This window comes from Lithobates pipiens, unplaced genomic scaffold (genome assembly GCF_037356315.1).
Source record: "Lithobates pipiens isolate NorthernLeopardFrog02 unplaced genomic scaffold, aLitPip1_a1.2 Scaffold_22, whole genome shotgun sequence".
In the NCBI taxonomy this organism is placed as follows: domain Eukaryota; kingdom Metazoa; phylum Chordata; class Amphibia; order Anura; family Ranidae; genus Lithobates; species Lithobates pipiens.
The window spans coordinates 309,218,896-309,246,474 of record NW_027507784.1 but is presented as its reverse complement, the minus strand read 5'-3'; the positions used below and the strand labels follow the sequence as shown (position 1 = coordinate 309,246,474).

At 44.5% G+C, this 27,579-nt stretch overlaps 1 protein-coding gene across 1 annotated transcript in view; it reads right to left on the bottom strand.

The window, feature by feature from the left end:
- Window positions 1–27,579, bottom strand: part of PKD1 (polycystin 1, transient receptor potential channel interacting) — a 243,841-nt gene that overhangs the window by 50,250 nt on the left and 166,012 nt on the right. The window contains exons 18-24 of the mRNA XM_077449362.1: window positions 22,556–22,769; window positions 21,975–22,134; window positions 21,720–21,866; window positions 19,556–19,700; window positions 13,130–13,732; window positions 8,405–8,561; window positions 222–474 (exon numbers count right to left, since the gene is read on the bottom strand). Of these exons, the coding sequence (XP_077305488.1) occupies window positions 222–474; window positions 8,405–8,561; window positions 13,130–13,732; window positions 19,556–19,700; window positions 21,720–21,866; window positions 21,975–22,134; window positions 22,556–22,769 (1,679 nt within the window). The remainder of the gene's footprint in view (window positions 1–221; window positions 475–8,404; window positions 8,562–13,129; window positions 13,733–19,555; window positions 19,701–21,719; window positions 21,867–21,974; window positions 22,135–22,555; window positions 22,770–27,579) is intronic.

Genomic DNA, 27,579 nt, shown 5'->3' with positions numbered 1-27,579 from the left:
CCCGAAACCAAAGAGCTGATTTGTCAATAAAACTCTATCTGACCAATGTGGCCTTGGTGTGAGTGTAAATATGTCAGGGTGGTTGGGATATGGCAACTCAGAAGGAGGGACAAATGGCAATATTTCTAATATACTCTGGAAAGAACTCCATGATGTGTAAACAGTACATACATATGAGAAGTAGATCAATAACTACCAGATGAGTTTCAGCCTCAACTTACAGGGTAGATAAAGTTGACGGAGTGGGGTGGGACGAAGAGGCTGGCACCGAAGGCGGTGAGATGCTGGGTCAGACAGACAGCCTGGTTAGAACGGGTGTCCTCCAGGGGTACAACTCCCTCGGTCTTCCATCTCATCTCAGTACCATCAAAGTACTGACACAGAGAGGTGTACAGACCCACCGTCACATCCACAGAGGACCACATGTAATGGTTGGTGATGTTTAGGTAATAGTGTCTGGTCAGGTTTCCTTCCCTAAGAGAACAAACACAAATTTAATTCAGAGGGAAAAATAAAACCAAAAAAATATATAGATGTCGCTTACAATAAAATGATATACAATGCATAGTCCCATGCTTAAAAAAATTGCAGTTTCATCTATAACTTTTATACATGTACTGGAATTACAGTCATTCTTAATTCTTTCCACTGGAATATTTTAATTCAAGCTATACCTTACTTACCATTACCATTGAAAGTGTTTTATCTTATCTGTTTGATAGGTGTAAAAAATACCTAATGATCATGTCAGCAATGCAGGGCTGTCCTGTGCCCAGTGCTTCTCTTACTGAGTTATCTAACGGTTTGTAATTATTGCTCCAGTCCTTACCTTGGGACTACAGAATGGTTAAGCTGGCCATAGACAGTTTCAATCTCAGCTGGTTTAGCAGGAACCATTCTGAGATTCAAACAAGGTATGGGCAGGCTGAATGTATCAAAGTTGATCGATTGATCAACTTGGGTACAAGCAGTCTGTCAGATTTTACATGCAACTATTGCCGCTAGAAGTAATCACTGTATTCCCCCAGAAGCGGCGGCTCCCCCCTAAACTGTGAGAACACAATGGCTCCACGGGAGGGATTCCCCCATCAACTTTGACTGTGTTGATGCAGGAATTGAGGTGGTTCCTGTGGTTGCAGGAAAGAAAATCGCTCCGTCTATGGCAGGCCTTAATTTTTATGTTGTGGAGATTGGATAGTAGGTGGGATCTGGTTAGTTTAGCAAGAGAAAACTGGATGACATCACGTAGTCCACAAAAGTGCTGTGTATTGTCAGCCCACAACAAAACATAGACTTTGAGTGGATTTTTGGCACATGAACAGATATACTTGTAAGTGTTTGCCCTTTTTTATGGTGTATCCTTATATAGTATTGCTTAGTTTTCAAATACATTACAAATATCTACATACATATGCTCGGTATCCTATACTACCTTAAAGATTAGTCAATACAATGTACTGATCACAATCTTTTTAGTGTTATTTGCAGCCCTGATGTGGAGGGCCCTTTGGACTCCTGAAATGTTTTGTCTTTTTACAATATAAGAGTCTGCACAGAATTAAATCTGGACTTTATATGTTCTGATTTAGGCACTTTCCTCCTTGCACACCTAGAGTCCCTACGTAAAGTGTTACTAAACCTAGGAGCCTGCATTCACTATATCTGGTCTCCCACAGTACACAGAACATGGAAATTCAATCGTTTTAGTAAACATAAACTGCTAAATAATACCTTTTCTCTTCAGCAGCTAGAGCAATCTTGTGACTTCTATCACTGTATGCCTAAAGCTTGTATAAGGCATTTAAAAAAAGCTTTCTAGCAATACACACCAAACTGAGCATGTGCAGCCTGTCCCCTAATGCTCTATTCTATCAGGAAATGGTCTGGGGTCATTAGAAGTGGAGGAACAGAGAAGACAAGATCACACAACCTTTTTACACAATGCAGAGGATTAACCCCTTGGGATCCACAGTGAGTATAACAAGCATGCTTTACTGCATATGCAGACTGACTTTACTGTTGTGGATTTACTGACACTTTAAAATATAATTACACCTTGTTAATGCATTCAAATGCCCTTAAACTCTTAAAGTGAATCAATATATGTATTTTGACAGGTCCACTTTATAAGCAGGAATCATAAGGCTCTTGCACATATCATTAATTATGCTCAAATATACTTGTGTGTGGCACTAGATCCCCAAACCCCAGACTTGCCTCTGCAACTTACCACCGCCATTGCACTCTTCAATAAGGGTGCCCTCTATTGGGTTTTAAGGTGCCATTGGACTTTGTGATGGTAGGGAGTGTGCTGCAGCTGCAAAGTCAAAGTAAATTAAAGTCCTACCTGATTATTAACGTGAATTAACGTGAACTCCATTGCTTTGCCCATGCAGGGAAAGCCAACAGGCCTCATAAACTGCACATACTCCTCTTCCATTAGGTTTCCTTCTGTTTCATTCAGCAACTTGAAGAAGAGAAAATTCTGTGTAAGCCCCAAGTCATGGAACTTACACAGGGCTAAGGATTTTCTCCCTGCCCCATGTGAAAGCCCTTGTTGACTGAGTGGCCAATCACCAAGCACCAGCGTCATCACGTGGGAGGGGGGGAAAGAAGTCACATGCTCCTCATACCTGGATGTACCAGGTAATTTCTCTTTGCTCCCCACTGAGATTCCAGGCTGCATACCAGGGTACCTTTAATTGGCATTCAATATAATAATTTTCAGCGATAAGGCTCCCTTTAAAGCTGTACTGTACAAACCAATGCAGCTCAGTACCTATTAATACATCAATTAATATATATATTTTTTTTAATGCAAGAAACATAAGTACCTATATTTGACTTGGTATCGGTCTCTTGCAGGTTTACTACCCAGTTTGTATAATAGAGCTCAAAGAGGGGCAGAGAGAAGCAGCATGGGAGCCAGCTAAGATGCAAAGCAGTGCACGGGACATGCTGATAGGTGAAGAGAGCAGAGGGACAGACAGATGAGCTCATCAATCTAATTCTTTTACTCTCCAGTCACAGGGTGAGGGGTGGTGACAAGTACCTGTATGTGAAAGTGAATAGCATCAGAGAAAGATCAGGTCTATGTAGCAGAACATGATTGGATGGGCAGCAGGCCCGGACTGGCCATAGGGCAGATCGGGCATTTGCCCGGTTGGCCGGGGCCGCCCGCTCCATAACATGTTGCTGTTCAGCCCGCACAGCGGGAGGTAAGCGGCAACCGCGGCCTGAACATGGTTTACACAGGCCGTGGCCGCCACTCGACACTACTGCTATGTGGCCGTTCCTGTATCTTCTCCGGCGGAACTTTCGGCTGCATAGGCTGAACTGTGTGACTCTCTCACACACAGCTCAGCCTCGCGCTGACAGTTCCGCTCTTTGCTCCCAGAGGCTGCTCCTCTTCCTCCAGCCAAGGTGTCCGCACAGTGGGGCAAGGGGCAGGGCTGCTGCCAAGACGTTTCCGCCGCTCGCGCCCCCCCTTCTCTTGTCAGCAGCAAATGTGAGGAGAAAGCTTCCCTCACCATTGGCCACAACAGAGGGCCAATTGGAGAACTAGAGGGGCATCATGGGAAATGTAGTCCCAGAGATAGGTGGCCCAATTCTTTTCAGCAGGGAGCTGACTACACTCCCCAGCATACACACTGCTGGGGGGGAGAAAACCTGGAAACAAGCTGAGAAGTGCCTGTAGCAGCTACTACAGGAGATCTAAAAAATGAAAGAGAGGACTGTGCTGGGGGAACTAATAGCCCCAACACCACCAGAGAGAGAGCCACGCTGTACCGCACCACCAGAGAGAGAGCCACGCTGCACCGCACCGCCAGAGAGAGAGCCACGCTGCACCGCACCGCCAGAGAGAGAGCCACGCTGCACCGCACCACCAGAGAGAGAGCCACGCTGCACCGCACCGCCAGAGAGAGAGCCACACTGTACCGCACCACCAGAGAGAGAGCCACGCTGCACCGCACCACCAGAGAGAGAGCCACGCTGCACCGCACCGCCAGAGAGAGAGCCACGCTGCACCGCACCGCCAGAGAGAGAGCCACGCTGCACCGCACCGCCAGAGAGAGAGCCACGCTACACCGCACCGCCAGAGAGAGAGCCACGCTGCACCGCACCACCAGAGAGAGACGCACTGTACCACACCACCAGAGAGAGAGTCACGCTGCACCGCATCGCCAGAGAGAGAGCCACGCTGCACCGCACCGCCAGAGAGAGAGCCACGCTGCACCGCACTCCCAGAGAGAGAGCCACGCTGCACCGCACTGCCAGAGAGAGAGCCACACTGTACTGCACCGCCAGAGAGAGAGCCACGCTGCACCGCACCGCCAGAGAGAGAGCCATGCTGCACCGCCCCGCCAGAGAGAGAGCCACGCTGCACCGCACCACCAGAGAGAGACGCACTGTACCGCACCATCAGAGAAAGAGTCATGCTGCACCGCACCACCAGAGAGAGAGCCATGCTGCACCGCACCACCAGAGAGAGCCGCACTGTACTGCACCACCAGAGAGAGAGTCACGCTGCACCACACCACCAGAAAGAGCCATGCTGTACCGCACCACCAGAGAGAGCCATGCTGTACCGCACCACCAGAGAGAGCCATGCTGTACCGCACCACCAGAGAGAGCCATGCTGTACCGCACCACCAGAGAGAGAGAGCCATGCTGTACCGCACCATCAGAGAGAGAGCCATGCTGTACCGCACCACCAGAGAGAGAGCCATGCTGCACCGCACCACCAGAGAGAGAGCCATGCTGCACCGCACCACCAGAGAGAGCCACGCTGCACCGCACCACCAGAGAGAGCCACGCTGTACAGCACCACCAAAGAGAGAGCCATGCTGTTCCCCCACCACCAGAGTGAGCCACACTGCAAAGCACCACCAAAGAGAGCCACACTGTACCGCACCACCAAAAAGAGAGGTCAGTGTCACTGGGCAGTGTGGGCACAATAGGACACAAGCAGTACTAGCGTTGTATGGCCACAATAGGACTGGGACACTGTAATATAAAGGGGACTGCACTGTAAAGGGGCACTGTAATCATTGCAGTGCCCCTTTACAGTGCTGTTCCCTTTATATCACCGTGTCCCTGCACATTACAGTGTGGAGGACCGACACCAGCCACCCCCGCGAATGTCTACCAAATGCCCCCCCCCCCGCAAAAGTTGGCTGCTCAGTCTAAAATGCCCAGGCCTATTTTTTGTCCCAGTCCGGGCCTGATGGGCAGAAATACAAATCTATTGGCAGGTAAAACAGCTCTCATATATGCATTCCATCAGTGTATTTAGCTGTGTGCCCAGAGTTCAGCTTTAAACCAAATCTTTTGAAATCTGCTTTTTTCACGTTTTCAATTTTATGAGCAATTTTGATATGCGGTAAAAAGTAATGAGAGCCATAAACCAGAGCAAACAGATCGAATCTTTTATGTGTTAACAAAAAGCTTGTCTGATACTAGTGACTGCACCAGAGACAAGGGGAATGTAATATCACCCAATGGAACATGGAAACAAAAAGAGAAATACCTAAAATAGGAATTAGAATCTCCAATACACACGTTCCTAATATATTATAGTAAAACGTAACCTTCCTTGTACAAAAAGTATAGAGAAATAAAAACAATTGAAACCACATTACATACATGCTGGTATTTAAAATCAAACCACATTCCCATCGATCACTGCCATAAAGCATTTCTTCTGTCTTATTTATGGGCCCATCAGCACCACCTACTGGGATATTTAGATAACTGCAGAGACGCCAACAAACTAGGCGTAACTGAAATAATGTCTGGGCATATGGCAGAAACTCTGGCCTGTACTCCATTTTAACAAGCAAACAAAGGGTTCCCTGAGCACCAGACTGGCTTCAGAAGCACTTGGCTCCCAGTTTTACCTACGAACATAATATACCGTATATACTCGAGTATAGGCCGACCCGAGTATAAGCCGAGGCCCCCAATTTACCCCCAAAAAACTGGGAAACCTATTGACTCGTGTATAAGCCGAGGGTGAGATATGCCTGTCCATCCCTGTGTGTGTGTCCATCCATCCATCCATCCCTGTGTGTGTGTGTGTGTCCATCCATCCATCCATCCCTGTGTGTGTGTCCATCCATCCATCCATCCCTGTGTGTGTGTGTGTCCATCCATCCATCCATCCCTGTGTGTGTGTGTGTCCATCCATCCATCCATCCCTGTGTGTGTGTCCATCCATCCATCCATCCCTGTGTGTGTGTCCATCCATCCATCCATCCCTGTGTGTGTGTGTGTGTGTGTGTGTGTGTGTGTGTGTGTGTGTGTGGCCTTGTGTGTCCAGCCTACCTGTGTCCCGAGCGTCCGTCCGGTCCCGAGCCTCCGTCCGGTCCCGTCCCGTCCCGAGCCTCCGTCCGGTCCCGTCCCGTCCCGAGCCTCCGTCCGGTCCCGTCCCGTCCCGAGACTCCGTCCGGTCCCGTCCCGTCCCGAGCCGAGCCTCCGTCCGGTCCCGTCCCAGGATCACCGCTCTTCGTCGGCGCCCATTCCCCTGTTCAAATGCCGCGCCTCCCTGTCTGTGATAGGCGGAACACAATTTCCCAGCAGCCTGTGTTCCGCCTATCACGGACATCGTCTCATCCTCGTCCGTAGTACGAAGATGAGACGATGTCCGTGATAGGCGGAACACAGGCTGCTGGGAAATTCAGTGTTCCGCCTATCACAGGCGAAGGCGGAGCCGGAGGCGCGGCTTTTGAATTATAGAATGGCCGCTGTCTGTCTGCTCGACACGCTGATCGAGCAGGCAGACAGCGATGACTCGAGTATAAGCCGAGGGGGGCACTTTCAGCCTCAAAAAAGAGGCTGAAAATCTCGGCTTATACTCGAGTATATACGGTAATAAATGTAAAACAATCATACACACACACACACACTATTCCTCACAACTGTGTATCACCGCTGCGCTTGATTGTACTATAAAAGCGAATCACTTAACCTAAACCGCTACTATATAAAGAATAAATTGTGTACAGCAGGCATATGCAATCAGCGGATCTCCAGCTGTGGCAAAACTACAAGTCCCATAATGCCTCTGCCTCTGGGTGTCATGCTTGTGGCTGTCAGAGACTTGCTATGCCTCATGGGACCTGTAGTTCTGCAACAGCTGGAGGTCCGCTAATTGCATATCCCTGGTGTACAGTATTTCCTTTCTAAATTGTGGAAAAAAGCGGCTTAGGTTAAGTGATTTAATTTTATAGTACAATCAAGCGCAGTGGTAATACACAGTTGTGAGGGATAGTGTGTGTGTATCATTGTTTTACATTTTATTTATATAACCACCTGCTGCTATGGACGCTAAAAAATTTAGCACTGCTTTTTTCCACAATTTAGAAAGGAAATACTGTACACATAATATAATAAATATATTTTAACTAGGGAAGGAAAATACGTATTCTGCTACACATTTCTGGTAAAAAAAAAAAAAAATTTATCAATAAGCATATATTGATTGGTTTTCACAAAAGTTATAGCGTCTGCAAACTACAGTATATATATCTCATGTTGTAAAGCGCTGCACAAACTGTTGGCACTATATAAAACCTGTATAATAATAATTATATATATATATTTGTATTTATTCATTTGTATACTAGTAATGGCGGTGATCAGTGACTTATAGTGAGACTGCAATATTGCAGCAGACAATCGGACAATAACTGACACTTTGTGGGAACCAGTGACACTAATACAGTGATCAGTGCACTGTCACTGTATGAATAGCACTGGAAAGGGGTAAACATCTAGTGTGATCAAAGGGTTAAATGTATGCCTAGCCAGTGTTTCTGTTGTGCAGTTACTAAGGGATGTGATGGACTTTATTCCCCGCTTTGCATCGCCCCCCCCCCCCCCCCTCATCAGGACAATGCTCTGCCTTGTTTACATAGCCAGAGCTCCATCCAGCCTCTCTTCCAGACGATCGGCGGGTGCCAGCGGACATCCATTGGCCGGTACACGCCGTTTGGCTTCGGTTTTGACTAATCACAGCAGAAGCGGCGCACCCACTAGGCGGAAGTGCTGAATCATGTATATATACACATGATTCTGCACAGAATGCCCACCCTGTAGAAGTAAATCAGTTACAGGGTGGGCGTTAAGTGGTTGAAAAAAAAATGGATTTTTTTTTTTAAATGTATACATTTGTGTTACCTTCCAAGACACTGCACCTCAGGATTCATTCACACGGGTACGTACATCCATGTGAGGGATGTGTTTGCTTGCATAGGTGTTCCGTGTATCCATGTGCAGGCAGTGCCATACATGTCAATTGGGATACAGCAGCTGCACAGTGACAGCCACTGCTCCCAACCTGACATCCATTTAACATTTAGCCCACCCCATCTACCATATAATCTGTTGAATATTCTCTTACATGGGAGCGATGAAGAACGTATACAGCTTATGGTCATCTCCCTTTATAGCATCCAATGTGATCTGCTTCATGGCACTGTAATTGTACTGGTTGGGATGATCGGTCTCATGAAGATAGGCAGAGATGTACGGCTCCTTTTCCATGTGGGAGTACCACTCTGGGCAGAGACAGAGAAGATAAGTTTCAGTTTCCATAAAGTAAAAAGAAGCCTAACAAATGCCTTTGAAAAAGACACAACAAGGTTATTCAAAGAGGCCCGATCACCAGAACATTCATTTACAAAAATTTTAGATACGATTATATGTGCATACAACATTTTTTATTCATGTAAATAACCTGTAAAAGCCACCCGTTATGCAGATTTCAACAAACCATAAGACTGCTGGTGGACGCCGCCATCTTGCATGTGGTATCAGCAGTTCCAGCAGACTCAAAGCTGTCACTCTATAGTATTCCTGTTCAATCCTCCCCCAACTATATAGGAGGTTATATAGGATGGTGAGGGGAGGGGTGGTTGAGCTGGGCCAGCCCAAACAGTAATTTGACACAATATGAGAAGAGGAGAGGGTAAATATGCAAGAAGGGAGGGGGCTGTTCTAGGGCTTTGACTCTTCCTTGTGGTAACCACATTTTGAAAAGTTCAAAGGCACATTGCAAGTGAATAAAAAAAATTTATACAAAATCAATTTAAAATTGTGATTATCGTGTGCATTAAAATTCTTGATTATTCTGTTGTTTTTTTTTTTGAATTTTTAATTTGGTGACAGGGCCTCTTTAGTAAAACTGTGCAAAAAGCAGAACTTAAAGTGGTTGTAAACATTAGCTAAAAAAAAACCTGCAAGACAAAGGTATAATGAGCTAGTATGCATAGCATACTAGCTCATTATGAATTACTTACCTGAGATCGAAGCCCCTGCAGCCATCCTCGTACACCAATCCGGTGGCCGACATCGCTCCCGGAGTTACTTCCAGGTATCGCGGGCTACGACACTGTGATTGACTGGCAACGCCGCCGGCAACGGCACACTCACTGAAGCACCAGCATGTACGTGCCGTTGCTTCAGTGCGCATGTGCCAATGATGTTGGCACATGCAAATATAGGGGATATCTCCTAAACCGTTCAGGTTTAGGAGATATCCAGGGTAGCTACAGGTAATCCTTATTATAGGCTTACCTGTAGCAAAAAGTGTGTGTAAAGTTTTACAAACACTTTAAAAGAGGTTGTAAACTGAACAAGTTTCAAGCAGGGAATGCATCAAAGTAAAAAACTTCCAATACCTGACCCCCCCCAGCATCATCTTGGCTCCTGCACCGCTCCTTTCACTTCCTGGTCTCACAGGACACACTGAGAGTGGGGGGGGGACCATTGGCTTTGGCTGCTGTCAGTCTCAAATCCTGGCAGAGGGGGGCATGGCTGAGCTATGCTGTATGTGTACACAGTCATACACAGCCTGACTCAGAAGTGTGCCTGCATCCCAGATAGGAGGCAATTGTCCTGCAAGTTTGAAAATGACTTGCTAAGCTATTGCTAGACTAGCCAGGCTTCACAAGTTTGTTTCACAATTGCAGCAAGTCCGCATTTCATGACTCCAGATCAGCTTTCTTTGCAAACATTCTGCAAGCCTGCTGCAAGTTCTGGTTCAGTTATGTTGTGCAATAGTCAGCTAAGGGAGCACCCTGAGGAAAAAGGTGCAAGCAGTGCTGGCAGGGGGGCTCCAGAAAAAGAGGGGCTGCTGTGTGCGGTATTGTTGCATTGAAAACAATGGGCTGCACTCATATAAAAAAAAAAAAACAAAAAAAAAAAACACCTAAGAGCTTAAAAAATTTGTGTTTTTGGTGCCCGTGTGCAAGAGCCCTTAGCATTATGGACCCTCTTCTACCGTCATTAACCACTTGGGTACCGCGCTATTGCAAAATGACGGCAATAGCGCGGACCCACATTTTCGGGACTACGTCTATTGACGTAGTCCCGGTTACGAGCGGCCTGCGCGCCCCCTGAGGGGCGCGCGCGGCGCGCTCTGTGATCGGCGAGTCCGTGAGACTCGCCTGATCACCGATCCGTGTAAGGGGTCGATCCCGACCCCTTATCACGTGATCAGCTGTCAGCCAATGACAGCTGATCATGTGATAAAACGGAGCCGGTAATCGGCTAGTATTCCTCCTCGCGCTGACAGCGCGAGGAGAAAAAAAAAAGCCGATCGCCGGCGGCCGTGTTCGGGACATCAGTCCCGATCACGGCCAGCAATTTAAAAGGACACCTGCCCCCTGCCAGTGCCCACCTGCCACCCGCAGTGCCATCCTGAAATAAAGTAAGTGCCCCCCTGTCAGTGCCACCCAGCAGTGCCCATAGTGCCCACAGTGCCACCCAGCAGTGCCCACAGTGCCACCCAGCAGTGCCCACAGTGCCACCCACAGTGCCACCCAGCAGTGCCACCCACAGTGCCACCCAAAATCTGCCTCAGGTGCTGCACCCCAGTGCCGCCCATCAGTGCCCAGCAGTGCCGCCCATCAGTGCCCAGCAGTGCCGCCCATCAGTGCCCAGCAGTGCCACCTATCAGAGCCACCTATCAGTGCCACCTATCAGTGCCCATCAGTCCCATCTATCTGTGGTACCTATCAGTGCCCATCCGTGCCACCCATCCGTGCCACTTATCCGTGCCACCCATCCGTGCCATCTTATCTGTGCCCATCTTTGCCCATCAGTGCCGCCTTATCTGTGCCCATCGGTGCCGCCTTATCTGTGCCTATTAGTGCCGCCTTAACTATGCCCATCAGTGCCCACCAGTGCAGCCTATCAGTGCCCACCAATGCAGCCCATCAGTGCCCACCAATGCAGCCCATCAGTGCCCACCAATGCAGCCTATCAGTGCCGCCTAATCAGCGCACTTCAATGAAGGAGAAAAATGACCCGTTTGCAAAATTTTATAACAAACTATTAAAACATGATTTTTTTTTTTTTTTTTTTGCATCTTTTTTTGTTTGTTTAGCAAAAAATAAAACTCCGAGCTGTAACTAAATACCACCAAAAGAAAGCTCTATTTGTGGGAAAAAAATGATAAAAAATTCATTTGGGTACAGTGTTGTATGACCGCGTAATTGTCACTCAAAGTGCATCAGCGCTGAAAGCTGAAAATTGGTCTGGGACTGAGGGGGGTTTAAGTGCCCGGTAAGCAAGTGGTTAAAGGAACTCTGTCTGAATTAGTAGAGCTCATTTGTCCAGCCACTCGTGCCTTCAAGAGCTATTCTGGCTGAAGAATATTCAACTTTTAACCAACTTCCAGGGGTGTCAGATGCCTGGTCATCTATGTGCACTTCAGTTTCACCCGCCAGCCACTACATCACTACTGTGTCCTGTAGTGACACAACCTGGAGGGTAGTACCACAGCTTACACAGAGGTCAGCCTACCGACACACACAGGTGTGTTGTCTGCCGAAGACTTCAAGAGAGTGAAGAAAACAGGCATGAGCAGTGGGACATGTAAGTATTATTACTCTTTTTTTATTTGAGAAAAATAGAGTGGCTATAATAAAAACACATTGCTTGGGTCTTTAAAAAACAAAGTTTGTTGTCCCTATTGAATTTTTTTGTCTGGCGTTCTTGTTGCACTAGCATCTCAGTTAAGGCAGGGTAGGGACATACAGTTGAAGAAGTATTTAAATTCTTCTGTTCCCTCTAGAATGGTTGTTCAGGGCCAGTAGGGTGCTGGTACATAGACAGTAGATTGTCTTGACAGTCCTCTGTTTTAAAGGCACCTTTACATTGTGGAGTCAGGAGCAGAAAAATTCCATACCGGAGGGGAGTAGAACCAGAAACTCTAGAGGAGAGATCTCTGAACAATATAGGGTGTGAAAGATTCTGGCCACAAAATCCTCAAAATTTTGTTTACAGAAATCCTTTAAATCTGAAAAATCTGTTCTGGGTTGATAGTGCCTTTAAATCAATACACTGCTCCGGAGAGTTTAAAGGCTAAGTTCACCTTTCGCACATTACATTGGAATTTAGGGTGTACTATGGTGGCAAATGCCTCCCCTCCACCCTCACATCAGTTTATAAGGGTGAATGTACCCTTTAAGGGACATAGCAACCAAAACGCATATTTCAGTTTTGGAAGACACGGATCACTAAAAAACTGTGCCCTAAGCAAGGTAGCAACGTCACCACCCCAAATCTCCTCAATTGTCCTTGAAAAGGATTGCAATAGGCACAGTACTTGCTCAAAGAGGCTCCAACTCTCTACAAGTTCATCTTCCCTTGTGCTCACCTTTGATGAATTAGCCCCCCCCCCCCCCCCCCGATTTCATGCAAGAGCATGAAGGTTTAAGATGACTTTCCTGGCCCCCTTCTCCTGCCTAGGTTGCCTCGTGGATGATTTGGTAAATGTCAGGGATTAACTCTTGGGACAGTTTTCATGGGGACTTTTAAGTCAAGATTTCTCAGCTTGGATTCCCAGGTTTGTTACCACCACAAAAAAAAGATTTAGTGGAATGCTTACTGATTCAACAGGAGCAGTCAAACGCCAAAGTGGGCAGAGACAGAACATGGTATTATGGTGGAGAAACCTTGCTGCTAGAGTGCTCACAAAATATAATAACTAAGAGGATACATGAGCCCACCAGATCTGATCTATAACTGATACATTCCCCTTGGGGGGAAAAATATGCGTTTCATTTTTTCTTTAACACAATATTTGTTCATTTATAATAAACAGTATATAATTACTCACCATCCAGGACTTTATAGGTAATCTGAATGTGAAGGCCTGCATTCTCATTACTGCTCTCTGCTTCAATGTCCACTTTCACTGAGCGGCGGCTCTCAATCGTAGCCACACCTGCTGTGATATTGCCAACACCAGTGTTATTGGCGACACTAACTGTGATTGCCTTTTCAGAATCCAGGCTTTCCACTGGGATCTGACTGCCATTACTGGTCTGGAATTCCATAGAGGCTACCTTGGTGGAGACGGTGTAGTTGCTGATGAAGCCAAAGGGGTAAGGGTTGGAGTCCACTTGGATCATGACCTGGATAATGTCCGTTAAATCTGGGAAGGTGCTATTAAAGCCCTGAGGTATAAAGAACTGGCAGCCTGTTCTGTTACTGTAGCAGAGCAGGTTAAGTGGATCCGACCGTTTGCCTCTGGCCAGAATTTCTCCTCCTTGTAAGGTCAGGGGCTCCTCATTCAGCACTCTGGACTTCATCATGATCTTAATGAGGTCGGAGGATAGATTGTAAGCTTCAGAGGCTACCGTTGCATTGTTCAGACTACCACACAGCTTGCCTCCTTTGTGGACCGATGATTTGGTATTTACAAGTTGGATGACATCTCCTGTAACAGAACCAGGAATGTTATTATAATTGTGACCTAACAATCCTTGATAGTTTGAAGAAATCCTGATAGTGTACAGAACCGGTAATTATAGTTTCTGTCCTTTTTCCAAGTATTAAAATAGAAAAGTAAAAAAAAAATGCTATATCCTTCCTTATGCAACAAAACTGTTACATGTTTATGCTACCTACTCCTAACCTTCTGAATGCCTAGAAACTGGATAACGTGTACCTACCTGTGTAATTTTCTCAAATAAATACATTTTAAAAAAAAGAGACCAACAGCTGTGTCCTCAAGACAATATGGTGGACCATGTAGCATAAATATACTATACTATACTTATGTCCACGCCCCCACTGTAAATGTAATCTTCTAAAAGTATATGCAAGAGGCAAAAAAAAATGTAGCCATTATTCCACCCCCCCCCCCCCCCCCCCCAAAGCCTCTGCATTATCATCATCCTTCCTGGGAGATTCATGGGGAATGCAGAACAAGCCAAATCTCCCAAGAAGACATACTACTAAACCTTAATCCTCTGCTATTTGGTTGACATCAGTGTACCAACATCAGACCTGAAATATTAATATTGAGAACAGTGGGAAAATGTGCTGGAAGCAGTGCAAGCTAGCTCTCTTAACACTTCTCAGCATTTATCACAATTATACCCCAGTAAAATTGTTTAAAATGGGGCTTTTGTCAGAGCCAGTTTGTCCTGAATGTAGAAGGGACCATGATGATCTCATTCACATGCTGTGGAGATGTCCCAAATGACACAGATACTGGCCGTCTATTCTTGCAACAGTTAACAGAGTATTCCAAACAGACATCTCTTTCTGACCTCAGGCGCTACCTGCTGGGAGTTTTTGATGACATTTGACTGGATGCCTTTACTAGGGAAGCCATTTCTATGGCCTTGTTTCAGGCACATAAAATGATCCTCCTCCACTGTAAAAGCACTTACCCTCCATCTCTTCAAGTCAAGTCAAGTCAAACTTTATTGTCATTCTACTACATGTAAGAACATACAGCAGAACGAAATGTCGTATCTCACAGGGCCACGGTGCCACATACAAATTAAACATAATTATAAATAAATATACAGAGAATAAAAACGCCAATAAAAGTAAACCTATACACATCTGGGAACTGCGTAACTGTACATATACTATAAGGAATGGCTTAAGGAATGGCTAGACCATATGGGTACTACTTTAAGATATGAACGGGTTATTTACCAGCACCGTGGATGCTCGGCTAAATATGGCTTGATGTACCAAGATTGGCGCCATTAAACATTATTAAACCTGATTATTGATAGGATATTAGGGTAGAATGCCTTTGATTACCGAATATTGGTTAATTACTACTATCTGACTTTGGAATGTGTCACAGCGGTGCTCTATTGGTACAGTCATTTTGTTTTCAGACACTAGGTGGGGTTGTATGTTCTCTTCTATGACGTTTACTATTTGCTTTTGTACCTTACGACTTCATATTCTTTTGTGAGTGCTTATGGAACATGTATGCTTGAATGTGTTCAAATAAAACTTTCTTTGGATAAAACAAAAAATATATATATATTGGAAGCACATAAAAACAGTTTGTGGGACTTTTTAGATACAAATACATTGATAACATGGCACTTGCTCACACTCCCCTGTTGGTCCACCTCGCATAAAGCTCCTCATGGCACTCCCTCTAGCCCTCCAAATATGTGTCCCCTTAGGGCTCTTCCTGTGGCCGCCTTGGCTCATATTCCAGGAGTGTGACCTCTGCATAACAGTAATCTACATTAAGACTCTGCTGCTCTCCTGGCCCTCTGCTGTCAAACACAGCCAGTGAGAGGAGCGCAGGGGGAGTTTGGGTAGTTGAGCCCTTTTTTTTATACAGACAGAGAGTGCAAGAGGGAGCAAGCATGCACAAGTGCCCCCATTGCAAGCTTCTTGCTGTGGGGGCCCTCAGCGGGGGGAGTCCAGAGCACCAGCAGGGGACCCAAGAATAAGAGGATTGGGGCTGCTCTGTGAAAAACAATTGCACAGAGCAGGTAAGTATGACATGTTTGTTAATTTAAAAAAATAATAAAAATTGTACCTGTTAGTATCAATTTAATGTTGAATGGTGTATAATATAATCAGCTACTAAATAACCAGCCATATATTGGTTGCTTTTTAAAAAAGTAATTTTTAATGTTCGCATATAAAAATATGACTTAATGTAAAAATTTATTCTGGATGTATGTGTATCTTAAAGGTCATGCAAATTGTTTTTTGTATGCTTACAAGAAGACACTCCAGTCCATTTCAAGTGCGTCTTCCCATGAATTTTGGGATATTCTGTATTTCCCAGGATTTGATCAGATAATGTTCAGCTTATGTTTGCATGTGCCAATAAATAAAAAAAAAAAAAACTTTAATAGGTTTTCAATCTTTATTTCAATTATTAATTAGTTCAATTGTCTGTACTGAATAAAACATATAATGAGTTGCCACAATTATATAACAATCATTTTAACTAAATGCCTGGCTTCCTGTAGGACCTCAGTTATAAATGTCAGTAAAATAGCATCCTCTGTTATTCTATAGCAACCAGAACCAAACATACAGTCCACAAGTGGCATACAAAAGTTTTAAGAAGCTCTTAACACTGACAAGATGGCAAGTGATCATTTGCCAAAGCACAGTTACTGTGTTGTTTTTTTTTTTTTTTATATATATAGAATAATGTTTTCATTTTTTCATTCTTTGCTCCATCTCAGTATTGTTGTTGTTTTTTGGCAACTTTCCGCCACTTCCTGTCCGTATGCACTTTCTCAAGCACTGGCTTCACATTTTTCTTGGCCAGCTTCCTTCTAGTGACAACCATGGACCATGCCTGTGCCATATTTGTTGGTACAATATACAACTGGTTGTAATTTATATTAGGGGAGCATATCATAGGGTGATAACACAGAAACGCTACTGGGAAGACGATTGCCTCCCTATAGCAGGAAAGGCCTCAACAAGGAAATTCACAGCATCACAAGGTATTAAATGAAATGAGAAAAAGTAATGAAAGCTACAGGTTTTAAAAAGGATTGAAAACAACTTTTGAAATTGCCATATAGCAGCTTATATGAAATGTAAGTGATTGGGTTTAGATCTACTATATTGGCCGTTGTGCTCAGAACAGACAGGTCATATTTCACCATGATAAATGTGGCCCACTCAGTCTACGCTCAAAACAACTTTGTGAATATATTGACGGCTGACCTCTAACAAGTTGGTAGTGGTGGAAAACAGAAGCTTATTTTTTTTGCATGACTGAGCCTAATCTTAATGGCTGGATCCCAGTCTGGCTGCAGAATATACAGCGAAATGTCTGGCAAATGAAGACAGATCTCTTGTATATCCCTGGAAGGTCTGTGCAGTCTTAGTTCTATAAATCTTTCCCCTTCAGGAGCCCAGGGAGGATTCATAATTCAACAGGAATGTTTCTGTGTGTCAGCATTTTGGTTCCAACCCAGTGACATTATTAAAAGCCCTTATCTCTCCACATTCCTCTACTGTCATTACCACGCTTCAATAGCTGCCCCAAGAAAACATTGCATTACCATCTTCTAATATTTATTGCCAGCTGTGCCATCTATAAAATATTTGCTGTGGAGACAATTTTATTTTTCTATTAAAAACCCACTGATTTAAAGGAGAATGCCTTCCTATACTCTTATTTAAAAGGAACCTGTCACGGTTTTACTTTACTAACTGCAGTAAACTAAACTTGGACCCTTTAGGTTACTATAATCTTCCTGGTGGTGAACAGGATGAGTCATTGTATAGAGACTGCATGGTACATGAGAGAGTACATGGTATATGTGTAATGCCGCGTACACACGACCAGACTTTCCGTCAGAAAAGGTCAGACGGTCTTCCCGACGGAGTTCCGACCAAATGGACTTGCTCACACACGAATGGACCAAAGTCCGTTCGTTTTGAACGTGATGACGTACGATGGGACTATAAAAGGAAGTTCAATAGCCAGTAGCCAATAGCTGCCCTAGCGTTGTATTTGGTCCGTCGGACCAGCATACAGACGAACGGTTTTCCCGACAGAAATGTATTCTGTTGGACAATATTTGAAACATGTTCTATTTCTAGGTCCATCTGAATTTTTTAAGAAAAAAGTTAGATGAAGCCCACAAATGAACATAATATCCTGACCTTTTCTGCCGGAAAGGCTGGTCGTGTGTACGCGGCATTAGAGCCACCTCAAGTGGATGGCAAGTTGCTTAACAGGACTCGTCATCTTTACACTCAACTGCAGGGAGACACAAGCATGCAACTCTTTCATTCTATATTTAAACCATACAGACATAGAAAACTTGCCAACAACAGGATTGCTAAAAGGAGCAATTACTCGCTCGCTGTTCATAACATGGCAGAATCTCACCAAAGCCTGCATCCCGCTAAAAGTCCTCAACACCTATCCCTGTCCACCGTGTGGGTCACAAAGGTAGAAGAACTAAAAGAAATGGAAGATTTTGTGCTCTCTTCACAAAACAAACATGATCTGTACTCAAAAACGTTGTTCTACTGGAAAGCTGTCCGTTCCTCGTATAAAGGTAAATCACATCTGATGGACCTGGGTTGAAAATCTTTCTTCTCACTGTGCTGTGGGTCTCGGGTCTCTCTAATTTTTGAATATTCTCCCTCATGTTGCATTTTTTTTTCTTTGCATTATCCTTCTCTTCCCCTATCTTATGTTATACTGTTTTAATTCATAAGTTAGAGTTATTTTTCCCTCACTACTGAAAAATATTTTAAAGTGGTAGTAAAGTCCCCCTGGACACTTCTACTTACAAGTAAGCTTATAATAAAGCTTACTTGTAGGTACTGTAAATATCTCCTAAAATGTGCACCGTTAAGGAGATATTCAGTGTCCCTACAGCTGGTGAAATCAAAGGCGCATGCGCTCTGAAGGAAGGGCATATGCCTGTGCTGTTCCTTCAGATCCCTGTGCCGTAAAAAGTACATGTGCACGGGAGTGCTGTCACCGCGGCTTGACAACTCAAAGGACTGCAGCCCGTGAACCCCGAAGGAAGGCCAGGTAAAGATGGAATCCCTGTCATCGGTGACAGGGCACCCCTTGAGGATAAGTTCCTCATAATGTGCTAGTATATGTTGCATACTAGCACATTACGACCTTACCTTGCAGGGAGAAGATTTTTATTTTTTTACTTTTGCTTTATTTTGGGATACGTGATGCTATGGGTGAATATCTCCCAGTAAAGGGAACAATGAAGTCTTGAAACAATTTGCAATCATTGTCTGGTGATATTTCTAATGCAGTTACACCTAGTTTTTTACAACTTTGCCAAAATAGCTATGTGAACACCTAAATTCATGCTGACATTTTCTTGTGCATGTTGATCCTATCGTCGATCTCGAAGTGACCTGCATTCTACATATACTATGCCCTGTTTTTCATACATGATGCTTGACAAATAGATAATGAATCTGCAAAAAAAAGAATGGCATAATCTCCCTCAACAGTGAGAGAGAGCAATGACAGAACAACAGCTCGCTGGTTTGGCCAGCCTGGGTATAATACCATAAGAGCATGCGAGTGTTCTCTCTGTCTTGACTAGTGTGACTATGACCATAATACTGCCAGAGTTCTTACAGCTGGCATCATTTGCATGGGTAAATCCTTATTTAAAAAACAAACAAAAAAAACCTGTTGTTTCATCTGCTCTAGGACCCCTGACAGTGTTACTGGAAGTCACTGAAGGACAAAAGCTTACTTATGTAATGACTTTACATAAACGACCTCTTGGAACATTCTTACCCGTAATGTTCAGAATATTGTCTGCGATTGTGGTAGGAGTCATCATTCCTTGCGTGGTCTCATTCTGAAGGATGGACATCATGGCTTCCAGCTTCATCAGAGTTTTCCGCTGACAAGATGCACATGCCAGCTCCTTACTGGCCACCTAGAGACAGGAAAAAAGTCTCATTGTTCTACTCCATTGGCAAAGCTATGAACAAAACAGGTTCCTAACTTTTGTCATGAAGCATCTTGAGGGCAGCAACAATCACAACAACAAAACCTATTGCCTAAGGAGCAATTACAACACTGACCTGTGGACAAGTGAAGGAGACATTATTCTGCCTATCATTCTAACAGAGTCCAGCTTCAGGGTGTGTAGATGGTCATATTCAATTAGCATGCTGTAATTCATATTTGTTTAAAGGGTCATTCAACCCCAAACTGATATTTTAGATTTCAGGTGACACGTAAGAGTTGAAATACGAACACTGCACTGATATGCATATATGATAAACATAGAGGACAATATAATAGCTTTACTGCACTGACATCTAGGTGAATCATAACCTCAACATCTTGAGAAAGGGCTGAGACTTGTCCAAACATTGGTCCAATAATGCTAATATACTGTGCTTGTTCATCTGTGAAAGGTGTTTGAGTGCCCACTATACCTGTTGCTACTTTAATTGTTTTGTGTGGCAAACCAAGTAATTTATCTTGGACAAAGTACCAATACCACCTTACCAAACATACATATGTAGCACTGACCCCCAAAGGAGCAGCTGGTTTTCTTGAGCTTACCGTTTACCTCCTCCGCCTTGTAACTCATCGTTCTTGTCTAGGGGTTCCCGAGGTTGATAGCCCAATAACTGCAGAGACCGACACTTGAATTCCTTTAGGAATTTTTATTTGCTTAAAACATTGAACAGAAACACAGTCTCTCAGTTGGGAATAGAGGGTATATGTATGGAAGCTCACTGCTGACACTTAATAAATGTCTCTCTAGGTAATCCAGGGAATAGCCACTCGCAACTGGATATTTCCACTGTCGGATAAATCCTGGTTTAGGGATTTAGCAGCTGACATATGACTCAAACTTAGAAAAGTCTCTGCCACAGACTTGGTTGCAAACTTTAGATGAACACAGAAAGTCTCTCACAGGAACTTAGTTGTAACTGAATGATGGAAATAGGAACTTTCTTACAGTACCAGTATCTTGCAGCTGGTCCGGCGATACCGTATGAAGTGTGGATTCAATTAGTGTTCATACAGCTCAGCATCCAGGCTCTTACCGTGCAGCCAGCCTCGTGCGTGGCCCTCTTCTGAAGAGTCCTCCCCTCGTTGCATGACGAGTTGCTGGGCCTCTCCAAAACCCGAGACGGCATGGATCCACACCCCAGGCCATGAGGGCCGCTGGGGGCTGGTCAGGAGGACCAGAACCATGGAGTCAGAACATACTTCTGGACCGGAACCCAGAACCACGTGACGTCAGCACCTTAAGTACCCTCTCCCGGAATACACAGCGAGGCAACGCACCCACTGATTGGCTCAGAGAGAGAGATTGGTACCCAATGCGTCCAACCAGACTGCGTTCCAATGCCTGTCAAAGGTGCTACCTACACCTATGACCAAGTAGAACATAAGTACAGCCCAGCCAAACTGATGCCAAAACCACAATTTAGAGAAATTAACCCCAAGACTCATAGTCTTGGAAAAAAACTAAATTTACAGACATAGCGCGTACTCTTCAGGAGTACCGGCGCTACACATACATAGTCAAGGGACAGCATTGCATTGAAGGCGTGTATTCCTAAGTCTGCACACTTGCTGTGGCCATCATGAGGGTGTCTCAATTTTTCTGCTGGATCTTTCTTTATTTTATGTTCTAAAGAATGCAGCAGGTATTAAACACACAGAAAGGTGGGCAGAAAAAAGCAAACTACCAGGTGGACAGAGAATTATGTCATGGAGATCTCACTGTTGACATATATGTCGTCACTGGCTGAGCCAGACCACCAAATATGATCTACAGTATAAAATACTTATTTTGGGTAGAGTGAAATTTCAGTAATGGTGCGGGTTTTCAGTTTCCCCTTCCTTTCATCAAACACTTGCCTGTACCGTTTATACATATACATTCATGACAAGTTCTGATCTCTACTGCACAACTATTATTTCTTACCGTACACTGTGCCAGTGCAGCGGCAATCTGCCGTATGTCATCCACAGTGTTGACTTTCAGGGATATAAGGGCATCTGTGATGTTCTTGCGTACAATTCCCAAGTTCTGCTTGCCAATATTTTCATCTTTGTTCACAGTTTGTTCATACTGATGGCAAAAAAATGATTTGCTCATTATAAAAACACTACTTACACTGGACAGCAATCAGACTGAAGAGCCATTGCATCAATAAACGCAACATATAAGAGTCTTTACCTCATTGAGAACTGTTATGAGAGCCAAGGAATACTCAGCCACATGCTGGGGGTCTCCCTGTTTCAGTAAACCCTGCAGGGCACTCTCTGTTAGGTTATACAACCAGTGACCAAGACTTTGGAAGCCCTCTGGGATTTTAGGCATGGAAATAACTAGGGACCTAGGGAGAAAACAGAAAGAAGGAGCAAGTTAAGAGTTATGTACTCTAATAAGCAACCTCAAAATTATCATATTGTCTTTGAAAGAGAAGCAAAGCAAAGATATGGAAATAATGAGGAGTAAAGAGGGCAAGGAAGGGAAATGGACCAAAGATCATAAGTAGATGGAAGAAAAAAAAAATCAAAAAGTATGGATAGAATGGCAAAGAATAAGGAAAGCAAACAGGTCTAAAGTGACAAAAAAAAGAGGAAAGAAGAATGGATGTTAAGGGAAGAGGATAGAAATGGAGGTAAGAGAATAAAAGGATGTAAAGAAAGGCAAGCAGAAGGAACAGGTAATGTAAGGGGAGGAAAGGGCAGGGAAAACGAGAAAAGAAAAAGGCAAGATAATTACTGTAGATAGATGGATGTTACTCCACTTACTGGTTTAAGGCCACGACGGTTGCCCCCTGCTGGTCTTGTACTAATATGGAAAGCTCCACCACAAAGTTGGTCTCATTGTAGCCGACAGGCAGGAAGGTGCTGTGCTCTGATCGGCTGCCTTTATACACCCAGAAGTCATCACAGTTACCGGCCCGGCAGCGTTTAGCTCTCAGTATGAACACTAGGGCCACCTCATCTTCTGTATCTCTCCAACCTATTAAACAAGCAGTGATTAGGATTATATGTCATATTGTCTGCCTGTGCCAGCATGTACATTATTTCAAGCAAAACATTTACAGTGTACCGTGTGAGATTTCTCCCCAGTCCTTGCCATTGTGACTTTGTCTTACACTGTCACTGGAGTACAGCCAAAACAGATTAAAAAAAAAGCAGGGTTTATATTGTCGCCTGTGTCACTCTTGGAGAAATTTCCACTCACTTCTGGTCCCAGCGACTAAACAGGACGTGAGAATTCCCAAGTGGGGATACAGACAAAATGAAAACCATGAAAAGCATCTGGCTCTTACCCACTTCTACTTTGTAAAAAAGTTTTATTACTGTTGGTACCCTTATTGGAGAGATTTTGATCAATTCCTGTCTTGGCAACCACACAGGAGGGAAAATCTACCTAATGGATACAGAAACAGCAATAAAAACCTCACAATGGCTACGCTGTCCAAAATATCAAAAGCATTTTGGCTGGAGTTTGGCTTTAAAAATAGGATTTTTATAACAGCTTACCTGTAAAATCCTTTTCTTGCAGTACATAATGGGGCACAGAGCACCATAGTAATTACTATGTTGGTTATAGGCCACCTTCAGGTGATGGACACTGGCACACCCTAAGACAGAAAGTCCACTATATAACCCCTCCCACTACTGGGAGTACCTCATTTTTTGTAGCAAAGCAATATACATGTATTAGAAGAGGGGAGAGACCTCTGTGACCCAAGATGTACTCCAAGAAAAGGATTTTACAGGTAAGCCATTACAAAAATCCAAATTTTCTTTATTGTACATCACGGGATACAGAGCCATAGTAGTTACTATGTGGGATGTCCCAGAGCAATGTCAACTGAGGGGAGGGAGACACAACAAAAGTAGGGCACCATGAGACTAGAGGACTTATACTACTGCCTGCAGTACACTACACCCAAAGGCAATATCCTCATGCCTTTTTACAGCCACCTGATAGAATCTGGTAAATGTATGGACTGAAGACCAAGTTGTGGCCTTGCAGATTTGAGCCATTGAAGCTTGGTGATGCACTGCCCACAAAGCACTAACAGCCCAAGTGGAGTAGTGGAGTGTGCTTTGATTTGAGAGTGTGGAATCTTCCTCTTCAAACCATAAGCTTGAACAATTACTTGCCAAACCCAATTAGAAATAGTAGATTTTGATACTGCCTGTCCTCTTTTAGGACCTACAGGCAACACAAACAAAACATCAATTTTTCGAATCTGAGTAGTTGCCTTCAAGTAGGCTTTGACTGCTCTCACCACATCCAGAGAATGTAGTGACTTCTCTTCCGTAGAACAGGGTTCTGGAAAAAATGAAGGTAGAACAATATCCTCGTTTAGATAAAAACTTGACACTACCTTTGGTAGAAAGCTAGGATGAGTATGCAATACCAACATATCCTTGTGAATAATTAAATATGTCTCTTTACAAGAAAGAGCAGCCAAATCTTGTCCCCTTCTTGCAGAAGATATGGCTAGCAGAAAAACTTGTTTCCTTGTCAAAAGGACCAAGGGAATATGCTGTATCGGCTCAAAAGGCTGTTTCTGCAATGCTGACAGAACTAAATTCATGTCCCAAGGGTTCAGAGGTGGCCTAACTGGAGGATTAAGCTGCGTTACCCCCTGAATAAAACTACGAGCCAAAGAATACGAAGCAAGTGGTCGTTGAAATAATACCAATAAGGCCGAGACCTGGCCTTTGATAGTACTTAAGGCCAGCTTAATTTCTAACCCCATCTGCAGAAAGTCAAGGATTCTACCTCAGACATATTTCCTGGGGTGGCAACTCCTGGATTCACACCAGGAGACATATGCCTTCCAGACTCTATAATATACGATTCTGGAGGCCGGCTTCCTTGCATTAATCAAGGTAGATATCACTGAATCTGATAGCCCACGCTTCTTCAGAATATGGGTCTCAATAGTCAAACTGTTAAATTTAGTGTTCGTAAGGTAGGATAGAATACTGGACCTTGCAAGAGAAGGTCTAGACGTAGTGTTAGGGTCCCCGGGTCCCCTACTGCCATTCTTATGATCTCTGCATAACAGAATTTTCTGGGCCACAAGAATCACCAACGTCCCTTCCTGCTTGACCCTGTGAAGAAGTCGTGAAAACAGCAGAATAGGAGGGAATGCATAAATCAGTGAGAACTGATTCCACGGGAAAACCAACGCATCTGTTCCGCACGCTAGCGAATCCCTTCTTCTTTCTTCTTGACACAAAGTTGTTGATATTTTTGTTGAACCTGGACACAAACAGATCTACGTCCGGGATCCCCCATCTTTGGCATATTGTCAGGAAGATATCGGGGTAAAGGGACCATTCTCCTGGGAGAAACTGCTGGCGACTCAAGTAGTCCGCCTGCCAATTTTCTATTGCTGGAATGAAGACTGCCGATAGGCAAGGTACATTGTTTTCTGCCCAATTTAGGATATGATTCCCTCTCTTTACGACTTCTCGTACCCCCTTGGTGATTGATATAGGCCACTGCTGTGTGTAATTTCCGATCTGGACCATTTCCCTTGGACAGTCGCCTCTTCCAGGACTGCTCCCCAACCTGAAATGCTGGCATCTGTTTTTACCACCTTTCAGGTAACTGGTGGGAAGGATTTTCCCTTCTGCAGATTCTTGGTTATCAAACACCAACTAAGGATCTGGCGCACCCTTGGAGACAGACACATTGGGAAATCCAGAGCTTGGACCTTCTTGTTCCAAGCCAATAGGATACTGTTTTGCAGCAGCCTCGAATGAAACGGAGCATAAGGAATGGCCTCGAATGAAGCCACCACTTTTCCCAACAACCTCATGCAAAGTTGAATAGAAATTCTTCTTTGCCTTGACCGCATGAATCAGTTTCTTTATGGCACTGATCTCAGGCAAGAATACCCTTTTCTGGGCTGTATCTATGATCAAACCTAATCTCCCTGACGGTTTTAAGGAGAATTTCTCTAGGTTGAGAATCCAACCTAGGCATTCCAGGTAGTTGACTGTGGTGACCATACTTTGGTCTAAGCGGGCTACCGACTGGTCTATCAAGAGCAGATTGTTTAGGTAAGCTATAATCATTATACCTTGGGCCCTTAATTTGGCTACAGGAGGAGCCAGGACCTTTGTAAACACTCGAGGTGCAGTAGCTAGACCGAAAGGCAGAGCTACAAACTGAAAACGAAGATTTTCTACCTCGAAACGTAGATATTTCTGGTGAACGGGAAAAATATGTACATGGAGGTATGCATCCTTGATGTCGATTGAAGGCAGAAGTTCTCCACCTTGTAGGATGAAGACTACTGATAGGAATTGACTCCATGCAAAAAGAGCGGATATTCAGAAACCGGTTTAGATCTTTGAGATCTAGAATGGGTCTCACACCTCCATTTGGTTTTGGTACCGTGAAAAGGTTTGAATAAAACCCCAATCCCTGCTCTTCCATGGGGACCACTGAGATCACCTTTTGAGACAAAAGATGGTCTAATGCTTGAAAGAGAGACTTCTTTTTCTCTGAATCCCTGGGAACGTTTCATCTGAGAAAACAAGGAGACGGCAACTTTCGGAAATCTAGTTTGTAACCTAGCGTTATTGAGGAAGTCACCCATCTGTCTCGACACTCTTCCTGCCAGACCCTTGAGAACTGCAGAAGTCGTCCCCCCACTTGAGCAAGCAGGGGCGCCGCTTCATAAGGAGGCTTTAGTATTTTGTCTTGTAGGTTTCTTCCCCCAGGACTTCTTTTGTCCCTGGGGTTGACCTGGAGGTTTACCTCTTGAACTTGACGGCGGAGGCCGTCGTGACTGCCTGGAGGCAGATGCCCCTGGCACTGGAGAAGGAGCTAGTTTAAATGAAATACGTTTACACCTCTTCTCAACTGGTAAAAGGGTACTTTTTCCATTAGAAATTCTTTGGATGTATTTATCCAAATCATCCCCGAACAGCCATTCACTGTGAAAAGGAAAACTAGCCAGGAGCTTCTTGCATGGTGCTTCGGCTGACCAATTTTTCAACCATAAGATTCTACGCATATGCACCAGCACAAGCGTAAGGCATGGAAAACAGAATCCCTCATAGTGTCTATTGCAAAACATAAAGCCCCTGGTAGCTTGGCTAAATCCTGGGCCTGCTGATCGGGAATAACCTTGAGCACCTGTTTAAACTGGTCTCTCAAGGATTGACATACACCAATTGCTGCCAGCGCAGGCTGATTCACTCACTGAACCTGCCAGAGGATAACGTGTTGAAAACTTTTAAGGAGGGAAAAAATGCTTATTTGGGTGATCCCACTCAGAATACATAAGCTTTTCCAGCAATGCATGGAAAGGAAGCGCATGCACAGCTTGAGGAGGCTTTAGCGAACCCAAACAAGAAGTGGGCTTATCAACCGACTCAGTTAGGGGTAGCATAAATGTGGAATAGACCATTTCAGTAAGAGATTGCACCATCAATCTTTCAGATTGTGTAGCTGATCCTTCCGCATTTGAACCCTCAGAAGAGGAGTCATCAGCCACTTCACGGGCCCCTGAGAGAAATTAGTCTTCTCCCGCCCCCAGTTAATCAGTTTGTGTATTGGAAGGGGACCTGCCGCGTTTTGTCCCACACTTGGATGCGATTAAAGCTAACCTTTCTCCCAAACCTATCATGGCTGAGGAAAAAACCTCTTTAGTAATACAGACAGGGGCTGCAGTGTTGGAAACAGTTGCAACATTTGACAGCCCTGATGGCTCACTCTGACCAGCCACCTCAGATCTCTCAAGGGAGGATGCCATTGTAGAGACGAGTTTAGGCTTTTTTGAGCT